At 40.6% G+C, this 24,350-nt stretch overlaps 1 protein-coding gene across 1 annotated transcript; it reads left to right on the top strand.

The window, feature by feature from the left end:
• The first annotated feature begins 1,233 nt into the window (after window positions 1-1,233).
• On the top strand, window positions 1,234-24,055 carry LOC146556697 (vang-like protein 1). Its single transcript, XM_085248773.1, has 9 exons — window positions 1,234-1,398; window positions 6,914-7,163; window positions 8,194-8,365; window positions 14,526-14,954; window positions 15,337-15,512; window positions 16,799-16,932; window positions 19,567-19,717; window positions 20,367-20,601; window positions 21,414-24,055. Exons 2-9 carry the CDS (start codon window positions 7,093-7,095, stop codon window positions 21,672-21,674), a joined length of 1,629 nt encoding a protein of 542 aa, XP_085104899.1. The 5' UTR covers window positions 1,234-1,398; window positions 6,914-7,092; the 3' UTR covers window positions 21,675-24,055.
• Window positions 24,056-24,350: the final 295 nt, after the last annotated feature.

Below are 24,350 nucleotides of genomic sequence, written 5' to 3'. Positions count from 1 at the left end.
TAGCATATGCTTTAATTACCGTGTAATCCATGCAGAAAAAGTCTCGCCATAAGGGAAATTCAGCCTGTCGAAGATGTGATGCATTTAAAAACCCAAGAGAGAAACAACTAAATGTATCTCCTGTCAACTGCTGTGTTCAAGGTCAGGAGTTAAGTAAAAACTAGCACCATTGTATTTTATTGATTACTGCTATTGTTGTGCAGGGGATCAAGAAAATCTCACTTTTTTTTCAGATTGCAAAGTTGGTTCTTTTAATAACAGTGAAAAGTGGCACGTTCCCTTCTACATTTATTCTCTGTCACTTACCTGTGATGGAATTTCCTCTGGCAATTTATCCACTACAGAGCCCACAGACAGTTTCTGTCTGCAGAGATCAGAGGTGAGGCGCCAGGGCCCTGGAAGTGTCAGCTATGACACCAGAACCTCGAACTATTATAGAAATTGCATCCCTGGTATGACACTAATGAGATGGCACAATCAGGTGCAGGTGTTAAGCCCCTATTAACCCTACCTTTAAGCCTTCTTTCTTCTATAATTAATATCATGTGTTAAGCTGATGTGTTGCAAAAGCAAGTCCATACAAGTTAATTAAAGATAAGGACAAAGTATGAGATGAATTAACAAAGGTCTCACCATGATCATAGTTAAACAGATCCAACCCTTATCTTCAGAGTAATGGCCATCCTTACGGGTTGCTCATCATAGGTAAAATAACTGAAATGGTTCTGGGTGGATATTTCTGGATATTTCTTTAATTCTGTTATGCTATTAAAGACACCCTTAACAGACAGAAAATGTAGTCCTATTCTTAGTAATCTGTCAGTTTCCCCATCAAAATCTTCAGTCTTCAATTTACAACGTTTTCACAGAGACGTGTAGTATAAAAAAGTGCATACACTATACTATATACTGTGTTCAGCTGCACAGCGAAACATGACTGGCTTCAAACGCATCTATCAATAATGACAAAATAATAATAATTGCTATTTTAGTCTACAGGTTAGATATAGGATCGTTTGGGCGGGGCTTAATCTTTTCATTTTCTAATTAGAGAAGTTCCACGTGAGCTTCTTCGTGAAAAAATGTCAAGTTAAGTAGCAAATCACATTTAGACATCAGTTACACTCACTGACGGCCCTGACCCTTCTACAGTAGTCGTAAAGGACGACCTCTTGCGGGCCAGAGCGGAAAATACTCATTGTAACGCGCTGTAAAAGCGTGCTGTACACCCATGCTGCCTCCCTTTCTGGTCCTGCGAACCACAATGGCCAGGATCCTGTGAGCTGCCTCTCCGTGCAGACGCGCCTCACAGCAGCAGGAACAGCTGCAGCTCCTCGGCGGCAGATTCGCTGACACCGACACGCAGGTGAAGGAATATGAAACGCTTCTGAGATAAAGGTAGGTAAACGAATCCACGGATGTTCATCACACCGGGTATTGGCTGCCCTTGCCAAAAAAAAATCCTGAGATACACCAGCACGCAGGAATCACTGATGAAGTTCAATGCTGCCGTCGTGGGAAAATGGTTTCCTTTTCGCCAGACAGATGCAGCCACATAACCCGAATTTATCTGGAGCTCATGACTTTCCTTTTTCTATTACATTAGTATCGCTTTTTATGTAAGCATATTATTTGAGCCGATCATCCAGATTGCATGGTTTATTTGAAGTGATTTAGTCTTGTGTGGTTAATGGGGTTCAGGGCGAGACTGAAAGGAGATCTGCTGTAACAGAAGCTGCAGCTGTGTAATAGAGAAGTGGCTCCCCTTGTTCTGTGCGACCTAGTAGCCTTTATATTAAAAGCGGGGTTGGAGATGTCTCCATCAGCAGCAGCAGCTGTCTGGAGAGCACACAGCTGGATGAGGTGTTAACTGTGACTGGAGCAGTTTCACGTGTCTTCTCTCTCTGTCGGTCAGAGTCATGATGCTGCAGTGAAGCCGTGTAGCACCTACAGTTATTTATTATTGAGCAGTGTTGATGGGTCCTGTGCAGAGAGCTTGAGGACACTGCCAGCCTGGGAACCCTCCCTGAATAGATGAGTCAACCCATGGAAGCTATCAGTTCTTCCCATGCATGATCAAAAGTGATGTTGGCAAGGCTTTGGCCTTTGTTCTCCTTTAAATGTGCCCGACAGGGCAGTGTGTCAGAAGTGCAACGAGAACTGGAGCTACCTTTAGGCTAAAGAGAGGTAATGGAGGAGCATGGGGTAGTGCGCAATATATTACAGTATAGTTTACAGTTGTGCATTTGGAGACATAAAGGCCCTGCACTACATAGAGGTATCTCTTCAACAGCCCTCTCAGCCCGCACTACCCTCCTCTTCCTCCCTCTCTTCTTCTACTGTACTTCTCTTTAATTCCACATGAGCGGATCAGAGGGGACTAAAGTTTGCATTCCAGAGAACTGTGTCAGGTCTTAACTTTCTCCTTTTACAATGGGCAGCAGGGTGGGAGTAGCTATATCCAGTCACTGAAAGGTCACAGGTTTGCTTCTGCAAATACTTGTGGAAAAATACACAGGAACACACTCCTGATCACGTCAGATATCCTGGCAGTGAGGGGCACAAAATAAGAAGAAAAAAAAGGGGGTGTTTCTAAGGGAGTGTCATGACTTGCATATTTGACTCAGTTTTATGTGATTTTAGCCCAGTGGTAATGTAATATGTTAATGAGCAGCAGTTCCTCTGGGTTATCTGTAGTCCACGAACGGATTTAAGATATTAACCACTATATATTACACAGGCTCACACTCTGTCACCCTTTGTTTGATTTCAGAGAGGTTTCACACAGCCTAGTGGACTGTGTTATTCCTGTGCATGTGTGGACTTGTTGTTTCTGCTGCCATTTTAAAAGAATGCATTTTAAAACAGTAATATAATATACACCTTGGTTGTTTCAGGTCCTAAAATGTGGCTTTTGGCTTGTTTTTATATGGCAGTAAATGAAATGTTTTTGGCATTTGCTCTCAATTCCGGCAAACCAGTGATCTGATATAACAGTGAATCAATAATGAAATGGGTTTAGCTTATACTAAGCTAAGATGAGGCTCTAATATACCTACTGTGTGTTAGGTATTGATCCATAAGTGAGCCAACATTGATATCGACCCATATGTCTTCATACAAGTAAATTAGATGACATTTACCCATGCCGGTGGCCAATATTTATCTGTAGTGTCACATTAATTTCGCAAAGATCTCGTGATGAATATCTGAAACACCTTAAAACATATGATTACCTTCCAAAAAACATATTTACATTGGCATTTAAATGTGCTTAAACTGCGGTTTTGAACATCTGTATTGATATCCATCCAGAAATCTACTATCCACTGTATATTTGAACAGTAGATGGGAGTTTTGTAGTTTGTTTGCCTTGAAGCTGCAAAACAGCTGATACAAGAAATTCATCAGATTACCAGCTGCTGTATCTGGAAGATTATGGCATAATGCTACCGGGGCAGGGTGCACAACAAGGAAGGAAGGCATGAAAGCTAATAGGTGTGAGGAGGGCACAGATGCCATGGTAACCAGGCCTCAGCATGTGCCCTGGTTGAGCTATGAGACTCATCTGTGCCATTTCATTTGCCAGCACTGCATTGGATACCTTAATGGAATCTCAATGCCACACCCCTCCTTCTCAGCTCAGTTTAGAGGGCAAATTACTATACAGTCAAAATCTCACGTTATACTTATAAGCTGAATCAGCAGTGGGAAAAATGCTACAGTGCATTTTACTTATCATACGTTGCAGCTTTTCCTCAACGAGCCCCATGCTTATTTGTTGCAAGACTAAAGTGTGCTTATGCCTTGTCTTTATAATAGGAGTAAAAAATTACTCAATAGGAGCATAAGAGCGGGTGTGCGTGCACCCCTGAGCCTGACCATTTGTAATTACAGTAGCTCCCACTGTGCATCAGCCTCGTTCCACTAAACAAACACCCTAACGAATGTTTGCTTTACATTAGTGTCAGTTTCTGCCTTGGTGAATCTCTTCTCGGTGCAGCCAACCAGAACGGTCTGCAGTGATGCAACTGTGTTTCACTGCAGAGTCAATTTTCCGCACAGGCTCCCTCTCGGAGGAGTACTGCATTTTTGGGACAGTCTCGGAGGAAGCTCAGACAGGCGCACGTCTCTAATGCGCGTTGTTATCCCCGCATGTTTCATTCATAGTTATCGTTGGCTTGTAACTGATAGTTTTTCTTACCCCGTGGCTGCGATTTTCCACATGGCCTGGTTCACTGTGCCTCTTCATGCTCGTCCTGTGGATGAGTGGCTTCTCAGTGGGATCCCTGTGCCCCACATACCACTGCCACACGCCCAGAGATCAGCACTCAGGGGGTTAATGGATTTTATTCAAATCACCAGGCGGGATTCGGTTAACCACACGAGTGACGGGTGTGATGGAAGGCTATTGTTTCCTCTTTATGCCCTCTCACTGTGCCTCACCCCAACATCACTCTCACATACGCACTTAAGTGCATCCACAAATTTAGGCCCAGCAGGGCAGATTGATTACTGCTGTTAGATGGAGCCTCCTGCCTCCAGTGTTGCCAAGGTAACACCGGACGCTCCGGATGAGGGTTGAAGATGAGACATATGACAATCCTGTTAAAAGTCAGGCTTGTGTTTAAAATTTGATACTGCACCACTGACTTTGATTCTGTGAGTAGCATGTTACAGTGTGTTCAAGTGCATTATTTATTGACGTTCTCTGTAAGTGCTGCTCTGCCTTGTTCAACATTATGTTCCCTCAGCATTCATCAGCCTCCACTGATGGAGTCACGCTCTGAGAAATTGCACTTTTTTGTCACTGGGGCATCATTTTGCATCAGGTTGGTTCATCCCAACTTAAACTGACACTTCATCCCAAAATCAAATTTACATAATAATCCTCTGGGCTGTGGTGTCATCAAGATTTATGGGAGCTGTGGATAAAATGTCCACTTGTTCTTGAATGAATTGAAACTGAGTAGCACTTGTTAAGCACTATCTCTTTCCAACTGCTCAAAATAATCCTAAAACTTTGCCACGAGTAGTTTTATGTAAGACAGACATTTCTACGGTTGATGTCTAAAGTAATAAAAGACACTACAGTCTTGCACTAGTTTCAACTGTTTCCTTATTCACAGGGGGTTAGCACAGCAGGTAGCTCCACATGTTTGCTTTGGCAGAGTTTTTGCACTGGATGCACTTCCCCACGCAGCCCCAAAAGGGTTCTCCCAGAATCAAACTAGGGATTTTTTTTATGTATTTAGGCAAACATGTAACCCACTACACTATGGAGCCAGTCTACAGCCCAAAGAACAACAATATAGATTGTATTTATCTGACAAAAGTAATTCTTTAGGTTGCAATATTAATCTTACAGACTTTATATGTACTGTATAACATTTTTAATGGAATAGGCAGCTGAGGGAAATAAAAACCATTTAAACCCTCTTAATGGAAATCTGCTGCACAGCAGTGTCTTCTCTTAACCCTTCAGAATACGATCTCTGGAGCATTCACATCCTAATATGCTGAATGGGCTGTTTTGGTGTTAGTATGCATCATTTGCTGTAGAGATAACAAATGGCCTGTAAGTGATGGGAAGAATAGTCTCAGCTGGTAAATTGAGATGGTGATGGGGAAGTTGACTGGCAGGTGGTTGTCAGGACAACAGCTGGGAGACAGACAGGGTTGAGATTGAGGTCTAAATGAATGCTTGGTGAGAGATCGTCATGCATACATCACACATTTGTTTCACAGGAAGTGAGTCTGGCAGATTCAGCTCCTGTTAATAATGACAGGATGGAGAGAGTTCTCTTTTCCAAATCACTGGCTATCAAATAAAATGCAGTTATTATGAGATCAATTATAGTACAGATTAGAACTAAATGATCTACCTGAATGTGCTCTTTTTATGTGAATATGCAGGTTTTCTCTATATTGTACGTCTAAACTGTACGTTGACAAAGGGAATGTTTTATTTTAAAATACTTGGGTTTTGGGGGTTTTTAGCCTCTTCTATTACTGAAGGGTTTTTTTTTTTAAGAATGTAACTGAAAGAAAACCTAATCCTAATGAGTGTTAAGAGCTCATACAAGTGGGCATTTTAACATTAACATGGGACATTAATTATTTTCTGTTTTGTTACCTGCACCTCTTAATGTATGTCTGTGCCATTCCATATTTTTTTATACAACCTTAATGTTTTTGTTTCTCCTGAGATGCATAATTATGTTTTTTGGGGGGTGGTTTACAAGCGAGACCAAGCCAAAAAGGCAGTATTTAGGCACAAGCTATAAAAACACGCATCCAAACAGAAATAAAATAAGACTTGTAAAAAGACAGAAAGACTGTGTAAAAGCTTCTTCATGAAACATGTTTTATATGTGGCATTCGAATGGCTGGATTTAAGTCAGAGTTTCCAAATAAAGTGCGTCTTGTAAATAATTCCAAGCAGAGGGTACAGAATGCACTTTTTCCAAGTTCAGGGCAAACTTATAACGACTGCAGAGGAAAGGTTTTTGGTTTGGGGTTTTGGTTTTTGTTTTTTTGCATGTTTGCTTGTCTTTGAGACACATTAGAGAGATAGGAAAATATTGGGGGAGATAGTAGGGCGTGGCATGCTGTAAAAATTGAACCGGGACCGCTGCTGTTAAGGGGATGTTGTAACACATGTAGTGTGTGTGCTGAATATCAAGTTAGATTGGAATAAATATCCCAGGTTAATACATTAATCATAGATAATCTGAAGTATATACCCACAACACAGCAGAGCACAATGGCTAATATATTAATCTGTCTGCTTTGTAAATGTGTCGAATGATGAGAATCAGAGATGCAGAAGCTTTTCTTGCACATATCTAATGCTCTGTTTGTTTGATGTCTTGGTGCATCCTTCATACTGTGCTATTTATCTGTCCCTCAGGTCAATGTGGTCACTGAAGCCGCAATCAAAGATAGTTGTCATTCGTCGTGGATTTTTGAAGCCTGTCTCTATAGCAACCCATTTGTCCTCCTGAGCGCTGCTGCCAAGTTACCCTCTCTGCCACACGGCAAGTCTCTCCTCATCCCCCTGTCCAATCACCGTCTCTGAACTGCGTCGGTATGGACACGGAGTCGACCCACTCTGGCTACTCCTATCACTCCAGTCGCTCCGGGAGATCAAACCGGCATGGGTATGTTTCCTGTCTGTCGTCAGCCTTTCCATCTGACTGTCTACTTCTCTGCTGTATCTGTCTAACCGGCACTCCCATGACAGGAATTTGTTTCTTCCAGATCACATGCTGTATCCCACTCCCTGGCTACTGGAATGCCTTCAGTGAACATTTTGTAGCTTTGTTTGTCTTCCGTTTGAGTGGGCCACATGTTGGTTGTGAAATAATGAGGCGAGAAACTGCAGAGAGAGAACAAGCGAGAGATTGAGACAGACAGAGCTTGTGGATTAGGGTCGTCACAGCTGAGCGGTTCTAACCTATTTCAGTGATTGAGTCTGTGTGCTCTGCAAACGAGAGAATCATTTGTTTATCTCCCCCCTCATTCCTGATGCCTATAATTGTCTGCTGGAGTATTAATGCACTTCACTGTTTACGAGCTTTCATTAATGAGAAACCGTCAAATTATTTTCTTGATTTTTGATTAATAAAGAATTAACAAGTTGTTTTATAAAATGTCAGGAGCTGATAAAAAACGCTGCTCACAAGGTCCAGAAGCCAAAGATTGTCCAATAAGGAGTCCAAACCTCACAAATATTAAGAACAATTATTAAGTAAGAAGCACATTTTCACATTTTAGAAACTAGAATTTTTGTCTTCTTGGACTCACCTTAAACAAATAATCATCAAGAATAAACTATAAAACATTTTGGCTCATTATTTTTATTGATATAAATTAATGAGCTTATTGTCTCAGCTCTTATTTTGTGTGTATATTGATGATATGGTACTTATCCCAAGCTGAATCATTTTAATGAATGGAAAATAGGGAACCGAAATGGTTGTTTAATTTACATTTCTGTTAAAGAAATTATATAGACATGTATAGTGATCATTATTTTAATTTTAATTAGTATTCATTTCCATTTTAATTAGTAAAGAATAATCATTGAATAACGATATGTTAGGCTCCAGTTTCAGTCTTATATATCGGTACATTTTTCCTGTTGTATTATCCCACTGGTCACCATGTGTGCTTGTTCTCACTTTCCAGAGATCGAAGCCGTGAGCGACACAAAGCCAGCAGCAGTAAAGACAGCAGCCGCTCGGAGAGATCTGTGGTCATCAATCCCCCCGACACCCCTTCCCAAGACTCCCCAGTTCATAACGGAGAACCGCTGCCTGGAGAGCCCACACCTGCAGCAGAACAAGGAGATGAGGCGCAGGTATTGGAGTAACTCTAAACTGAAAACTGACAGCAACAGTGAAACTGTGAAAGATGCACATTGTTTTGTAGGAAAGCACACTAAAACTGCAGCTAGTATCAGTTTCCTTCAGAAAAAGCAAGACCCAGTAATCCATGCATGAACTTTGCGTCCCGACCTTATAAACTCGCCCTCGCACAGCTGGCTGACCGACACATGATAGGCTAACAATGGCGACAAGGGATCAGATAGGTCAGAGGATTAGCATCTCTCTTATAGGCCTGGCTGGATTTGTACAGACAGTGTTTCGTTACTGTGTCTGTGTGTGTGAGTGTGTGTGTGTGCCTACATACTGACTGTAATGCCTAATGGCTTTGAAATCAAGGCATAGTATAGCATCAAAAAGCTGATTTTGCTGCTACAAGCAAAATAGGTTTGTGTAGACACAAAATGATGCGATATGAGGCTTAAAATGCAGGGCAGATATTTAACTAAGGCTTCAAGGATTAAAGATTCATTAGAGTATAATACTGTGTGGATATTTAGGAGTTATTTCTTTCTTGCAGAAATTATTGGCTATTTTGGGAACATCTACTAGCCATTTTGTAGTGCTGTTCTAATTCTGAACTGTCCTCCACCACACAGAGTGCTTTAAAATCATCACAATGTACACTAGATCCATGCACTGAGACCATCATGCATTGCGGTCCCTCTGCTGCTACAACAGGAGTATTCAAACGATGAGTTAATGCGATTTTTTTCCATGCTGACAGTGCCTGGTGAGCGTAATACGCCTCAGGCATCTAAACCTTATGCGTCCTCCTGTCTCTGAGCAGCAGGATTTCAAAAAAATGACTATTAAAACATCTTCTGGAACTGCGTTTCAGACTGTATATTAGCAATATGGATATGTGAAATATTGCCCCAAAGCTATAACCAGATGTGGCTAATGCTGCTTTTAAAAGAATATATTAGTTTAATCCCTACATTGTGTTATTTACAATTAATATCACAAAATTTTAGGTTTCCCCATCCTGGCATTTTTTTAAGTGGCAGAAAAAAGCTTCCATATAGATGTGCATGGATTATAGATTTGTGTGTTTTATGTTAAAGTGAGTGAGAGATCTCAGTTACAGCTTCTACATATCTGTAAACAGCAATGTTATGTGGTACTGATTGGGATAATTAGGAATATCCCTAAACAGCATAAACAGCATTATATCCAACTGGTTTCTGAAATATATCAACAGCTTTCACCAAACAAGCACAATATGAACAAGACATAAATGAGGAGACTGATACCTGCCTCCAGTCTGCATGTAGATAGCAATTGGTTGGCTTGGCTTAGCAGAAAACAAGAGTGCTTTTATTAGCCAAGTGATAGCCTGGAGTGTGACCTCCTGTGGTCTTATCATCACTGTGAGATTGCAACTCCTTGTTTTACATTTAAGCTTTTCTAGAAGCTTCACATAGGAGAAAAATATATGTAAATATATATAAATATGTCTTTATGCTAAGCTAACTGCCACCTGAATAAAATTATTTTCCAAAATATTAGGGTTCCTTTAAATGCAGAGAATTGCACAAACTGTACTGAAAGATAAATAGAGCTTAAAGTAGAAGCAGAAACGAAGAAAATGAGAGAGATAAAGAAAGCACCTTCTTCCCTGAAGACGAGTTAAAGATATTGCTAGCCTGGGGCTGTCTTTGACCCACTTGAAATACATAGTAACCCAAAATGAGTGCATTTTTCATTGGCTTATTGTGCAACTTGCATGCTTAAAATAGCTGCAGAAAAGCATTGTATCAGTAGTGCAAGCTACCTTGACAAAATATACTTTCCTAATATTAGCAACATTTAATGTGACTGGAAAATAAACGTGCGTTCAACCTGACTTTCTGACCATGTTGGAGAAGTCTGACCTATTTTGCTATCTCTGCTCAGCATCCCCTTTTGGCTGGAAAGGCACATTCCACACTGGCATGTGATTGTCAGCTCCTAGCCTGCATCCATTGTTAGCAGTGTAAGGTAATCTGCTATTGTACTGCAGTACCCCTGCAGACGGTTGTGTCCGCACACCATACACCAGTGGCAGCACCAGCATTACCGCAAACACCGTCAACCACGGTGCACTCCAACCCATGCTTTTTAGAGCAGCTTTGTCAGATGGTGGAGCCGCATATTAACACTAACTAGTCTCCAGTGCAGAGGAAACATTCTCACAGACTGGGATTAGCATTAGCATCCGGCCAAACGCCACTTGGAGGAAAGCTGATATGAATAATCCTCCATGTTTACACGCATGCCTGTGACATAAGGATACGGTCTTGGAGCACAGTTTGTGTGTGTGTGTGTGTGTGTGTGTGTGTGTGTGTGTAAGAGTGAGTCACTGAGAATCTGTTACTGAGACTGGCCATGCTGCTTTGTTAGACACTGTGACTCTGTGCCAAGAGGGAGCAGTTTCAATTTCCTCACAGTGTTAGCTGTAGCAACACCATAGCGTATGGTAGTCTTGCTTTATAAACTTGTTTGTTTGCCCTTTTTCTAAAATACTCACCTACTCACAGCTACTACACCAGCAATGCATGTAATGTGAGGTAAAAGCACAAAAGCTCCTTCTCCTAAAAGGAATGCAGTAAATTTAAGGAAACCTGGCAGGCGTTTGAAGCTTTTTTGTGTGTGTCTCACAAAGCCTATTTTAACCTTCACCCAAGCTAGTGCTGCTCAGCGATTAGGCTTTGTAGCTGGCAGACTGTTTTCTGTGTTGTGTGGCATAATCCATATTCACCCTCGGCCAGATAAAAAAGACTAAAACACTGCCAAGGGAGCAGGCGGCAGTCATGCCCTTCCACTCTTGCTTTTATAACCTTCCTTGTGTCAGTCTCTCCTGGTTTCTTTCTCTTTCTGATCTGATTAGTTAGCATTAATCTTCTGCATGAATCCACTGAGACTTAATGATAGGTATTAGCAGTATATTAGCTCACTCAATAATGCTCAGTTTTCTCCCTCTAAATGACACATTAGCCTTAAAGCATTTGCAGTAGGATCCTTGGGATGAATGAAATGTTTCAGTCATGCATTTCGCATATAGAATATAAAATGTATATGCTTAAGTGGTTAGTGCACTAAGACACACTTGGCCAACACATTTTAATCTCTTACCCGCAACTGCACTTCAATGTCTAAATAAGTGGAAAATAAAACAGTGTAAATCTCTACAAATAAAAACAAAGCTGTGCCTCTTAGCCAACATCTGGTGAAGAGGAGGTGCCCAGACAGTCTGGTCTCTGTTTGTGATCTGTTTCCTCCTGTTCTCTGTGATCACAAAGGGTTCAAAGAAATTGTTTGGCATTTTGGGAAATAAGTTTTTCTTTTCTTGTTTTTGCAGAGAGCTGCATGAGAAGATCAGTCAAGCACCCAGTGTTGAAAAAGTACTGCACAAACCTCTTTTATGCTTACTTTTCCTTATTTGTTCTTTTCCTTTCAAAATGTTAACACAAGTTACTCTATATATTGCTTTTGATTGTAAATATTAAAGGTAGAGGCTGTTCACCAGAACACAAAACATGCATACAGCACAAGTATGAAAAATGACAAATTCTGAGCTAAGTCTTAATCCCATAAGCCCGTGATTAGCCATCTTTTGTACAACCGAGCATTTCTCAAGTGTGCCAGAAGAGGTTTATTTTGAAACTTTCAGAATTATGACTGAAAGACTAACATTCTTGGGTTTATAAGAAAAACACCAGATTAGTGAGATTAGAGAACAACAATGAGAGAAAATTGGACACTAGCTAAGTGACTACTCAGCATCTGTGTTCAAACAGGAAGATGTTGTTTCTGTGTTCCTAATTGTTCATTTGTCACAGTGGAACGCGGAATGACATTGATTGTTCACAGATGCAGGTTGGTGAGTGGGGGGTTGGCTTGAGAAAGAAACTAAGGGGGAAAAAAGAAGACGTGTGGGCTGAATACAAATGAGATCTGGCACTAAATGAAGCTGATGTTACACCTACGGTGCACAGCTGACCTCTTGTTTCTCACATTAGTCTGGCAAACACACACTCAGGACGCCAGCCCAACCTCTCCTCTCTCTGCTCATAACCTGCTGCCATCCCTCTGCGGCATTGCCCCCCTCTTCTCTGATCATGCTCATTCATCTTCTGGCTCCCGTTGGCATCCTCCTCCACCTCCTCCTCCTCCTCCAGCAAGGCTAAGCTAATTGGCTGTGAGCTGTGCTGGAGAAGCAAAATTCATATTTATATTACAATTTGTAAAATATGCAAAGTAAGTCAGATTTCCAGCGGGGTTCACTTAGGCTTCTTTTAACTTTAATAGACTGGAAAGGATCTTGCATATAGTTGGAATCACAAGCTCTAGACAGGTGAAGAGTATATGACAACGAGCTGTGCTGCTAACAGCAGCTCCATGAGGCTCATGTGGCTTCAGTGTGGATCTAAGCACTGTTTGATGGTGCTTAGGTGGATGTGTGCGCACACGTGTGTGAAGCCAGGGTGGCTTATCTGTTCAGCCTGTCAATTTTCCAGCCGTCATCCCTCTCGCTGCAGCTGCTGCTCCTTTGATTGGTTGTCGGGAGGTACAATGCAGTGACACTCTGGAGCACAATGAATGGCTAATTACATGAATTAATGGCAGGCAAACAAAAATAAATGTCTCTTTAGAGTAGACTTGTCACTAATTTATTCTCTTTGTGTCTCTTTGTCGGAAATATTTATGCTCAAAATGACCACGGTAGTTAAGAAGAAGAAAAAAACAGACTAATTTGTGATGATGGGCATGGAAAGCTTTGGCTTATGCTGTGTGTGTGTGCTTTTGCTTGCATGCACATCCTGTCATCCTTTATTACTTCAAACAGAATTTAAAAGGCTTGCCATTATATTGACTTGCTCAAAAAGAAAAAAAATTAAGGATGTGCTGCATTCATGGTGCATAGGCTCTGTGGGGCCTTTGTGGGCCAAGAAAGGAGTCAGTGAGAAAATGGAAGCACTGTCTGTCTGATTCACATTCATCATTTGACTCTGCTTTGTCAACTTATGTTATTTTATGGGCCCAGGTTTTGACATATTAGTCTCATACATTTGTTTGGTGTCCAAAGCATTAAACAAAATCCATTTTAAAGATCTACTCAGTGGATAAACAGTGAACCAAATGATTGTGTGAATCTTATGAAATAGTAAACCCACATATACCCAAATCTGTTTTCCCCCTTTGGCCCTCCACAGCATTTTTAGTGTCTTTCAGCTCATTTCTGCTCTATCAATGGAAGGATCCATCAAACATTTTGATGTTGGATGATATGCAATATTTTGTTGTTTGAACAAATATTGAAGACACCCCATTATTATGGTTGAAAAAAAAGAGTGAATGTGGTGGCAGTGTCTGCTTGATGTCCTTTGTGTACATTAGTTGTGGACATGAGAGTGATGCATCCTTTTATCACTGACAAAACAAACAAGAACATTAGTTGTACTAGTCTGTGTACCTGATGTCTCAGCTAACTGTCAATCAAAAGTTGGTGTAATAACAAACAAAGACGCGTGCGCTTACAATATTATAAATATTTCTTAGGTCAGTAAAAGAGGGACTGACAGTCTGACAGTTTCACAATGTTGCTGTTTTACTAGTGTTTGCTGGGATGTTGTTTATGAAGCTGATGAACCCAGTGTATCTACCTAGCACCACAAACAAATCAATTCATACAGCTTGGACATATTTTTGGGGAGTTTTGCTTCTGTACCACCACCACCACACTGGATTTTAAGTCAAATCATCAAGATGTGTTCAAAGTGCAGACTTTTAGTTGTAAATTTAGGGGTTTAACAAAAGTATTGTTTAGTAGTTTTAGCCATTGTTATGCATATATACATCATTTTTACTTTTGAACCTCTGACAGTGGTGGACTATGAGTGAAAATGGCTGTAACTCTTTTTGTTAAACCCCTTAAATTAAAAAAGAAGGCCTGAAATTTATCATATCTTTAATTAAAATTCCAGTTTTGGTGTATAGAGGCAAACTTCCCAAGACTTTTGCAGTCTTTTAATAAATGACCTGAAATAGGTAAATACTTTAATTGACAGCATACACAATACAGCAGACCCAAATGTACATCTGTGGCATGAAACCCAGATTTCCTTCATGTATTCCTTTACATCCTTTCAGGATGATAACTGGGGAGAAACCACCACCGCTGTCACAGGAACGTCAGAGCTCAGTGTTTCCCAGGAGGAGGTGGTAGGCCTGGGGAAAGGAATACAAGACCGGACCCAAGGCTTTCGCCGTTACCTTCCCTTGGCTGTGGGCTCATGCATGGGGCTGCTGGTGCTCGCCACGCCCTTGGTGTTCCTGCTTCTACCAGCAGTAATGTGGCCCGACAGACTGCAGGTCTGTGGTGCAGCCTGCGAGGGGCTCTTCCTCTCCATTTCCTTCAAGCTCCTCATCCTCCTGGTAGCTGTTTGGGCCTTGTTTCTGCGACCCAACCGGGCCTGCCTGCCAAGAGTGTGTGTGTATCGTGCCTTCCTCATCACACTCACACTCCTGCTCACTATGTCTTATTGGCTCTTCTATGGGGTCCGGATCCTTGATGCTCAGGTGGGTTTGAGATGTATTTCATTTATTTATGTATTTATTTATGTATTTTCTTAATTTTGCACATTAAGCAGTGAACTTTTTTTTCATCAGTCAATCTTTTTAGATCATTTAACAAATAGTTAACATGAAAATACACAATTTTTTTCCGAGTTTATTTCCTTTATTGCTTTAATGGTGTTAAATGGCTCTTAGATAAAGGTTGATTGATTCGGTTTTTGGGACATATTGTTTTTGTTTTTTATGGTATGTTGTTTGCATGTAGCCGAGTATTAGTTCAATCTAATTCATTTAGTCTTAAATAAAGCTGTAATTTGTTTTGTTTTTTAAGCTTTTATCTAATGAGAATGAAAGTTTCATTAAGCCCATGGTGTGGTCCAAGCAGGATGAGGATTACCACGGCATCGTCCAGTTTGCTGTGTCCCTCGTGGACTCCCAGCTGTTTGTTCACTACCTGGCAGTCGTACTTCTGGAACTCCGCCAACTCCAGCCCTGCTACAGCGTGTGTGTCATCCGCTCCACAGATGGAGAGACTCGTCACTACAACATAGGACAGCTCAGGTGAGCACGCTGCAGTTGCACCATATTAGCTTTGTGTGTCTTTCCTAAAGCAAACACAAGGCTGACCGACATAGATAAGTTTCACACTTTCGCATGCGGATATAACCTTTCTGTACTGTGCACAGTAAGTACACAACGGTGCTCAGCCACACTCTCCTTGTTGATGTATTTGTGTAATTGGAAGCTTATGGCCACAGGGAAGACAGGCACAGGCAGTAATTGAGTTACTCTACGGTGACCTCGGCTAGTGTGCTATTCTAGGAGTTCGGAAAGGAGAGATGAGAAAAAGCGACTCGTCATATGACTGTCTTTGTTTCTTCTTTGGACAAGTTTATTACTATGACAAGACTAGGAGACATTACTATTTATGCTTGTGTAATGAGGCTAACAGTTTAATGGGTTAATAATGGGCGTTCTTCCAATTCCTAATTTGTGGAATGGTAAACAAGAGGTTAGGACCTGCGGAGGAGAAAGAAAAGGATTCATACTACATTAACTGTTTCCAGTAGTTTATATGGCTTACTTGGTTGTGGTGGCTTACATGGTGACACTGTAAATGGCTTCATGTCAGGTCAGTTGAGTCTTCATTGGTTGAAGAGGACAAATATGAAAATTGAATTGTCGATGACTCAATTCTCAGCAGCTCACGTGGTACAGTGCTGCAGCTTGTATAAGGGCTGAGTCCCTCTTAACTCTTTACCCCCCACTTGGATGCCTACTAGCAGTAAGCCTTTTTTTTCTCTTTGCTGAACTGAGTGAACTGAGAGCTACTGAAACCTGTTCTGACAGTCGAACCACGTCTTTTTTTACATATATTGAGGTGTCTTTAACTTTACAAGAGAGGTCGCTAAATGTCTTTATGGGGGGAAAGAATTAAAATCTTTCTCTGTCAAATAAAGTCAAAATAAAATCTTTAAAATAAGAAGCCAGGGATGAGGGATTATAAAGTAGTGAGCTCACCAGACCTCAGTAGCCTGCTCATCTTTTGTCAGATGCTTGCACTGAGGCATAAAACAACAGATTCTCCCACTGAACTGTCGGCGATTGAGGTGCATCGTTGGTAATGTAGATGCAAAAGTTTGGCCATTAAGAGGATTTTATTAAATAAAATAGATCACATCTGTGCTAATGTTTGTTCTCAAATTGTTTAATTGAATTTCTAAATGACGGCATTATCTTGTAATTCAATCACTGTTTAGTGGGCTGTTCGTTCACCAGATTCAGGGGGATTTTATACTGTCTTGTACTGTTTTTAAGTTTTCTCTTTTCTCTCTTGCCTCACACAGCATTCAAAGGGCCGCTCTGTCCATTTTGGAGTATTACTACAGAGATTTTCCACTCCATAACCCGGCCCTTCTCTCTGCTTCTAAACACCGAGCTGCCAAACACCTGGCTGGGTTAAAGGTCTACAATGTAGACGGTTAGTTGCCTCATATGTCCCAATTATTTATTTTTTTCCTGTACTACACTTCTCAAATAAATTAATGAAACACTCTGGAAATACATCAGATCTCAATGGGGGGGGGGGGGGAAGCTATACTGACATGGACTGGGTAATGTGTTAGGAAATAAAAGATAACACATCGTTTGATGAAAATGAAAATGCTCAACCTACAGAAGGCTGAATTCTATGTCACCCCAGAATAAAAGTTTCAAAGAAAAGCATGCTGCAGGCTAGTCCTTTTGCCAAAATGACATTGCAGAATGGAACTCAGTAGTTTGTTTGTCCCCTGCATGCCTGATAACACTGGGGCATGTTCCTAATGAGAGGAAAGAGATGATGTCCTGGGGATTTCCTCCCAGATCTGGACCATAGCATCACTGAGCTCTTGGACAGTGAGGTGCAACCTGGTGATGTTTGATGGACTGAAATATGATGTCACAGAGGTGCTCTATTGTGTCCTTTAGGTCAGGGTAGCATGGGGGCCAGTCAACGGTATAAATTTCTTCATTGTCCAGGAAATGCCCGCATACTCTTGGCACATGGGGCTTGACATTGTAGTGCTCCAGGAGGAATCCAGCAACCACTGCACCAGCACAGGGTTTGACAGTGGGTCCGAGGATTTCACTGGTAGCAGTCATGGCCCATTGCCTAGCCTGTAAGATACGTTTTTTATGTTGGAGAGCTTATTGAACCATCAAATAATAATTACATTTTAATTTCCATATATGAATTTTCATTTGTGTCATATTTGCTACATCTGGCTGTTTTTTAAAATTGCTTAAAAATATATTGGGTTTTTCACGTAGAAACATCGGGTCCTCAGGATACCCTTCTGAAGTCTGTTTCTGATTGGTCAGACACATTGTTTGGACATTTTCACACCATACCCTGCTGGAGATCATTTTGCAGCTCTGGCAGTGTTCATCCTGTTCCTTCTTAAAAAGAGGAGAAGAAATTAACAACAGGTGCACCTGTTATTAATTTCATTAACACCAAAGCAGCTCAAACTGATTAACAACCCGCCCTGCTAATCAACTAGACTTGATGCTACACTCGCATAAAAAGTGTTCCTTTAATTTATTTGTGCACCGCATGTAATATTTCTGCTGATGTCCCTTAGTTTATACCGTTACTTTCCCTTGTTTTAACTGTCTTCTCCTCGTTCTGCTTGCTGTGATACTCTGGTTTCAATGAGCAGCTTTGAAAAACAAACTGAGAACATACCGTTTTGACAGTAAATACAGATAAAAGCCCTCACCATCACAGGGAGACACTAATTTCACGCTTCAGTCGTGAAGCGTCACTCTGAAGCGTCCCTCTCTGACATAATGCATATATTGAATTTGCAGGGGAAAAAAGCACTCTTCTAAATGCTACAATTTTCTTGATATATTACTTTCTTGCACACATCCTGTAATGCCACATATCACACTCTTTCCTGGAATTAAAAGGGTCTTCCACTCAACACCTATTAATCTCCCACTGGCTGCGCAGCGCTGGATTTATTGATGTATAAAGCAGGGAAGCAATGTTGGATACCGTGTCCTCACAGTGCTTTTCATCCACCCCACCCCCTCTCCTATCAAAGTGCAATGGAAGGGTCTCTAGGCGGCCGTGGAATTCCAAGCCTTAAATAATTCATCAGTGTAACGCTCATTTCTCAAATACTCCCACATCTCTCCTTCCTCCTGCTCACACTGTCTCCAGCTCGTTCTTTCCCCTTTCTTTTCCGTCGTCAACTCCCACACATCTCCCTCACGCTATACCAGTCAGTCACTCTTCTCATTGTACAAACAGTACAAATATGTAGGGCAGGATGTATAAGGATGTTTACTCTTATTTTCATTGGAAAGTGTCTACAGTGCTTCTTCTGCAAATGATCTGACTGCATTTGCTCCACAGTACTCGCACTGGGAGGATTTTTCATCCATATTTCATCACTAAATTCAGTTTCTCTTTCTCACCTGCATGCACAAGCGTAAACATACGCCCATGCAGATCAGATTAATAATTTATATCCTTGTCTGACCTGCAGCATTTACCATCTATAACCACCCCCAGATTTAGTGATCTTCATGAATATGGACCAGATCTTACTCCGCCTCAGTGACACCACAGGATCTCTAATATACTGCTATATAAGCCCCATTAGTTTTATGGGTTTGCCACACAAACCAGTAAATTCACACATGGTCTTTGATGTGTAAAATAATGAATATTTAATCCAGACCCCCAATAAAAAGGTTTCTGCATCACAGAGTGTGTGTAGAAATGTGGATGCTTCCAGTGGAAATTGCCTCTTTTCTCAGTGCTAAAATTAAGAATGTTTTGTGATTCAGACTGGCGACACTACCCAGATAACTATCAAACCTTTCTCACAGTTAAGTGGAGGATAAAATGGGAATAATACTGGCTGGGAAGGTTGATTTACAGCTGTTTTACACCACTAATAATAAGATCTGAATTTGTCCTTCAATATGAGTTTTCCCTCAATCATTCAGATTGAGATACTGTCCATTAATCACTGGTGGGGGACTGGCCCGTTAAAGACTGCCCTCCCAGGTCAGGCTGATTTAACCAATTTACTACTGTCCTTTCTTTCTGATACAGCCCCAGGGAATGCAGCAGGGGCTCAGCCAAGTAATGGAAATCAGTCACGGGCTATGGTTACAGCTGCCGGCAAACGTAAAGACAGCGCCCACAATGAGCTGTACTACGAGGAAGCCGACTATGAAAGAAGAGTCCGTAAACGTAGAGCCAGGTGAGTCATGGGAGCAAAGTGTCACACTGTTACAGTGGCTTAATAATTCTGCATTAAATCTGTACCACAGTTATTCTGTAACTTACGCTGTAGCCACATATCCACATCCCTAGAAATGCAACCACAGCACATGTTAATGCCAGCCCATTACAAACTTTAATGGCCCGTTTACCTCTATGTGTTTCTGGCTACTTCTTCTTGGGAAGAAAATAAATCAACTTGAAGAGAAAAACCCTACCGCCAACTCCTGTTTTGGAAGCGACAGAGGCACAACAGGACTGTTATAAATCTAGTGTTAGCCACTTGCACATGGTTTGTCGTAGGTTCCACATAGATTCTGCACAGAAGTAGAAATCAAACTTGGGAAGCTGCACATACTGGGATGGCTGGTGCATGCACATGTGTAGTTAAAAAAAAACTGTCAAGAGGACTAGGCTTGTGAGAAAGCACTTAGCTATGCACGTTATTATGTAAACTTGATGACTAAAAAACTGCATGGAAAGTCCTCCACAGTACGTTTAAATACCTTTACTTTAACAGATATATACGTCTGCAGTTTCGTTTAATCTGTCTTAACATTAGGGTGCTGCTCAATGATCAGTAAAAACAACTGTATATAGCCAAATACAATGTGGTATTTCTCTGTCAGGCTGGTAGTTGCTGTTGAGGAGGCCTTCACACATGTCCGCCGCATGAAGAAAGAAGATGAGCGTGCAACACCGTCTGACATCATGGATGTGCGAGAGGCAGCTCTGGCTATATTTCCTTCTATGGCTCGGGCCCTGCAGAAGTACCTCCGCACCACCAGGAGGCAACACTGCCACAGCATGGAGAGCATCCAGAAGCATCTTGCTTTCTGCCTGGTCAATAACATGAGTCCTAAGGTCAGATTTGTTGTCAATAGCTTTGCACTAAGGCGGTGTTTACCAAGAGGTGTAACTTATGACAAAAGGATAGCAGAAAGAGTGAAAGGGAAGGTTTACAAGATGTTAATGAGATCTGCTGTGATGAATGAGGTGGAGATGGTGGCACTAACAAACAGGAGTTGGAGCTAGAGGCAAGAGATCAAGAGGTTTGAAGACAAAAACTTGTGCAGAGGAGGGATAGTGGATACTGGACAGAGATGATGCTGAAAATTGAGCTATCATGAGGAAAACAGGAAGTTCACAGAGAAGATTTATGGATGTATTGAAGGAGGAAATGCAGAGGAGAATGCAAAGGATGGGGTGATATGGGTATGGGTGATATGAGGTGGAAGAAAGGCTGTAATGACATTTATTTTTATGTCTAACAAGCTGTGACTCAAACTGAGTAAATAACATCAGCTATCAGACAGAAAGTAAATGGAAGCATTACTTAATCGTGTCACATCAGTGAAAAGAGGTTTTATTAGTTTTGTATGCATTCTTTGCTAAATCCCCCTTGTGCGTCCATTTAATTTCAGTTTTATTGATTAATTAATTTATTATCATATGATGAAACTAAAAGAGGGGCAAGCTGTCATTCAAGAAGGGCCATGAGGTCAACTTTTATTGGTTCACTGACATTAGAAATGGTTTCATCGGTCAGGAGATTAATAAATTGAGTTAATCTTGCCATATAGATGTTATCCCAAGTTTTGTCTTTACACATCAATTTTGTTTTGTTTTTCATTGTGGGTACTTTGATATAATCAGCTGCTTCTCTGTGTGCGTAGGCCTTCCTTGAGGCTTATCTCATGCCTGGTCCAACCCTGCAGTACGGCCCCGAGCGCTGGATGGCTGATCAGTGGACCTTAGTGAGCGAAGCGTCTGTGACCAGCGGCATTAAACAGGGGACAGAGTTCCTTCTGAAGTGTCTCGACTTTAGCTTAGCCATCACCATCAAGAGCATCCCTTATATCCGACTGACCGAAGAGTACATCGATCCCAAGTCGCACAAGTTTTTACTGTTGCTCCAATCAGAAACTTCAGTTTAACAGTGGCAGAGTGGACGAGCGCTGCTGCTCTGGACTTGCAGAACTGTTGCAGTTATCCAACTGAATTTTTTCAAGAAATATCTTTTTGTACTGTTTTTTGTACCTATGTTTATGTAGTTTTCTCACATATAGAGTATTTATGTCTTTGTCTTTGTCCCAGGAGTCTTGAAAGATGATAAAAGACACAAAATGAGGAGAAATGCACTGAAATGTCCTCTGTCGTGACATTTGCAGAACACAGTTCAGTTATGTCTCTATGCACTACAGATGACCCTCACAAACGTTTAGCTTCCTTTACGTGCATGTGCCGGTGCGTGCCTGCATAGGAGCGTTTGAGATTTTAAGAATGCAAATGTGTGCGTTAGTGTGGTTTTTATCGTAGTGTACACTGGGGTCTGTCTCTCTCCAAGACATTTAATATAAACTGAACCTCTCTTTTTTCAGTCTAAGCAGTTATTATTTAATTGTCTTGTATTGGAAATGTATGTACAGTATTTATACGTGAATAATACTTTATCCCTACAGACTTTTTATACCAAAATCATGTATCACTTGAATGATTTTTTTTTATCATTTCAAACATTTTTTTTTACCCTGTCTGTCTGCGCTGTACTTGTTACGATAATTGGACTGTAGATAGACGTGTTTGTAGTTGTCAGATCATTCAAAGAAGTCTCATGTACTAAAAAAAGCAGAGGAAGAAGACTGAAAAATCATAAATAAATTGATTTGTTAAACATAGTAATTAATATTAAAAAAACATTAAAATAGGCCTTCATTTATAAAAAGGTGTCATAAATTAGAATTTCTGTACTTAGCTGATGAGAGACAGCTAGGTTTGTTGTGTCCTGGCCAATCGGATGGGCCATGTATTTGCACAGTGAAGCAGAAATTATAAAAAGAATTAAAGCAGATAAATATAGAAACCTGACTGTCCTACTGTGGGAGCGATGGAGCCTGTCCCAGCTCCAATACCTAAATAAAGAAACTAATATCCATTAAAAAAATGTTTTACCACTTATCCAATCCAGAGTTGTGCGGATGGCTACACCTGAATACTGTTAGGATATTTCATGTTTCATCTTTCCCTCTTTCTTTCTCCCTTTTCTTTTCCCCAGTCAAGTCTGTCCCGTGTTCAGCAAATGAAAATAAAATAAACAATAAAAGCAAAGGTGAATCAAATAGACCAATACGGCAAGGCTGGGATGGTCCAGTTGGTAAAGTAAAATTTTACCCACTGCTGTATTATTTCAGAACATATGGCCCTGATTTTCATCTCGATTTGTGTTTTTTATTATGGCTCCATGTAATGTAAATCTTGTTGGCCAGTGTCCTATAATCAGCCACAAGCTTAATGCAACACACAACCTAAAGGATTACCTAAAATCAGATTTCTGAAGAATTTCAAAACATTAAGTACTTTATGTACAAAATGAATCGCTCACTCCAAAATTCATATTGCATTATTTCATGCTGCAAGCATTCAAGAATTAAAAAAACAAACAAAAAAAACAATAGTAATAACTTACTGTGAACAACTCAACTCAGTATCAGTATTTGTGCTGCCAGTATTGGACATCAGGGTGTCTCACTACTGCCACCTGCCTACAACTACTGGAACACTGTTCTAGGCATCAGCTGTTAATGAGTGAGGATATTTGATGTGTATTTTTTAAACTTTTTCTACTTATAAGGCTTGATGTGTTGTAAGTTTATATTTACAAGAGTGTTACTGTGCTTACAGAGGGTGTAGTTTTGTTTTGGACTCTTTAGGGGTGTTGGTGGTTGTAAATACCTTCTCTTGTACGACTACACACGTGCCTGGTTTGACATATTTAGGATGTGCTCAGCATACATGTGCGGTTTTTCAAGTTTGTGTGTTTCAGCATATGTGTGTGAGAAAGAAACTGAGTAAAACAGAAAAGAAGAAAACACAGAGATCGCTTTCCCAAATGTCCAAATGTGATGCAGCTGACAGGTCGTGAGTTGCCCCCGTCTCCTTTTATACAGCATAACATTGAACATTAATGCAGCGGTGTCAAAGTCACATTTGTACAAAAAATAAAATAAAATAAAAATGAAGAAATAAATATTTGTACTGATGTTTTCAGGGAATTTGATTGTTGTTCTACTTCCATGTTGTGGAGAAGTTTTTAAAGATTTAACTACATTTAAGGTTACTTAGTTATGGCTGCTACTAGAAGGCACATTTGTGGCTCCTTTATGTGGCATCTAAGGCTTACAGTTACTTTGATTTCATATTATATTAATTATGCAGCAAGCTGTGTATATTCTTCTAGGAGACGTTTGGCTATAAAAACTTTATTATTAGTTATGATCAGTTATCTGCCTAATAAATTGCTTTTTTGAGATTTCCAAAATATTTCTTCTTTTATGACAGTTGGTCTAACAAACTTGTTAACCATACATATTTACATACAATAGTAGCACTTATTATATGTAAATAAGCAAATTTCATGTAATTTGCTTTCATATAAAGTGTATTTTTGGCACAATTAACATAATATGTTTGCAATACCATAATTCCTTACTCATTGCTACACATAACTTTATTTTATGGACATCTATGGTTTGATTTCATTGCATCTGTGGGTTGGATGGATTGTTCTGTACTTATTTTACCTGCTGTATACAGTGGCTTGCAAAAGTATTCGG

The sequence above is a fragment of the Mchenga conophoros genome, linkage group LG16, assembly GCF_057382185.1.
Source record: "Mchenga conophoros isolate Kocher_MC1m ecotype Shallow Benthic linkage group LG16, M_conophoros_male_GT1.1, whole genome shotgun sequence".
Taxonomy (NCBI): Eukaryota; Metazoa; Chordata; class Actinopteri; order Cichliformes; family Cichlidae; genus Mchenga; species Mchenga conophoros.
The sequence above is the reverse complement of the archived record's forward strand: the minus strand, read 5'-3'. Positions and strand labels throughout refer to the sequence as shown.

Excerpts from the sequence above, each read along its gene's own strand:
- LOC146556697 (XM_085248773.1), top strand. The coding sequence starts at position 7,093 with ATGGACACGGAGTCGACCCACTCTGGCTACTCCTATCACTCCAGTCGC. Across the intron at positions 15,513-16,798 it reads TACAACATAGGACAGCTCAG|CATTCAAAGGGCCGCTCTGT; the intron begins GTGAGCACGCTG and ends TGCCTCACACAG. Across the intron at positions 19,718-20,366 it reads GTCCGTAAACGTAGAGCCAG|GCTGGTAGTTGCTGTTGAGG; the intron begins GTGAGTCATGGG and ends TTTCTCTGTCAG.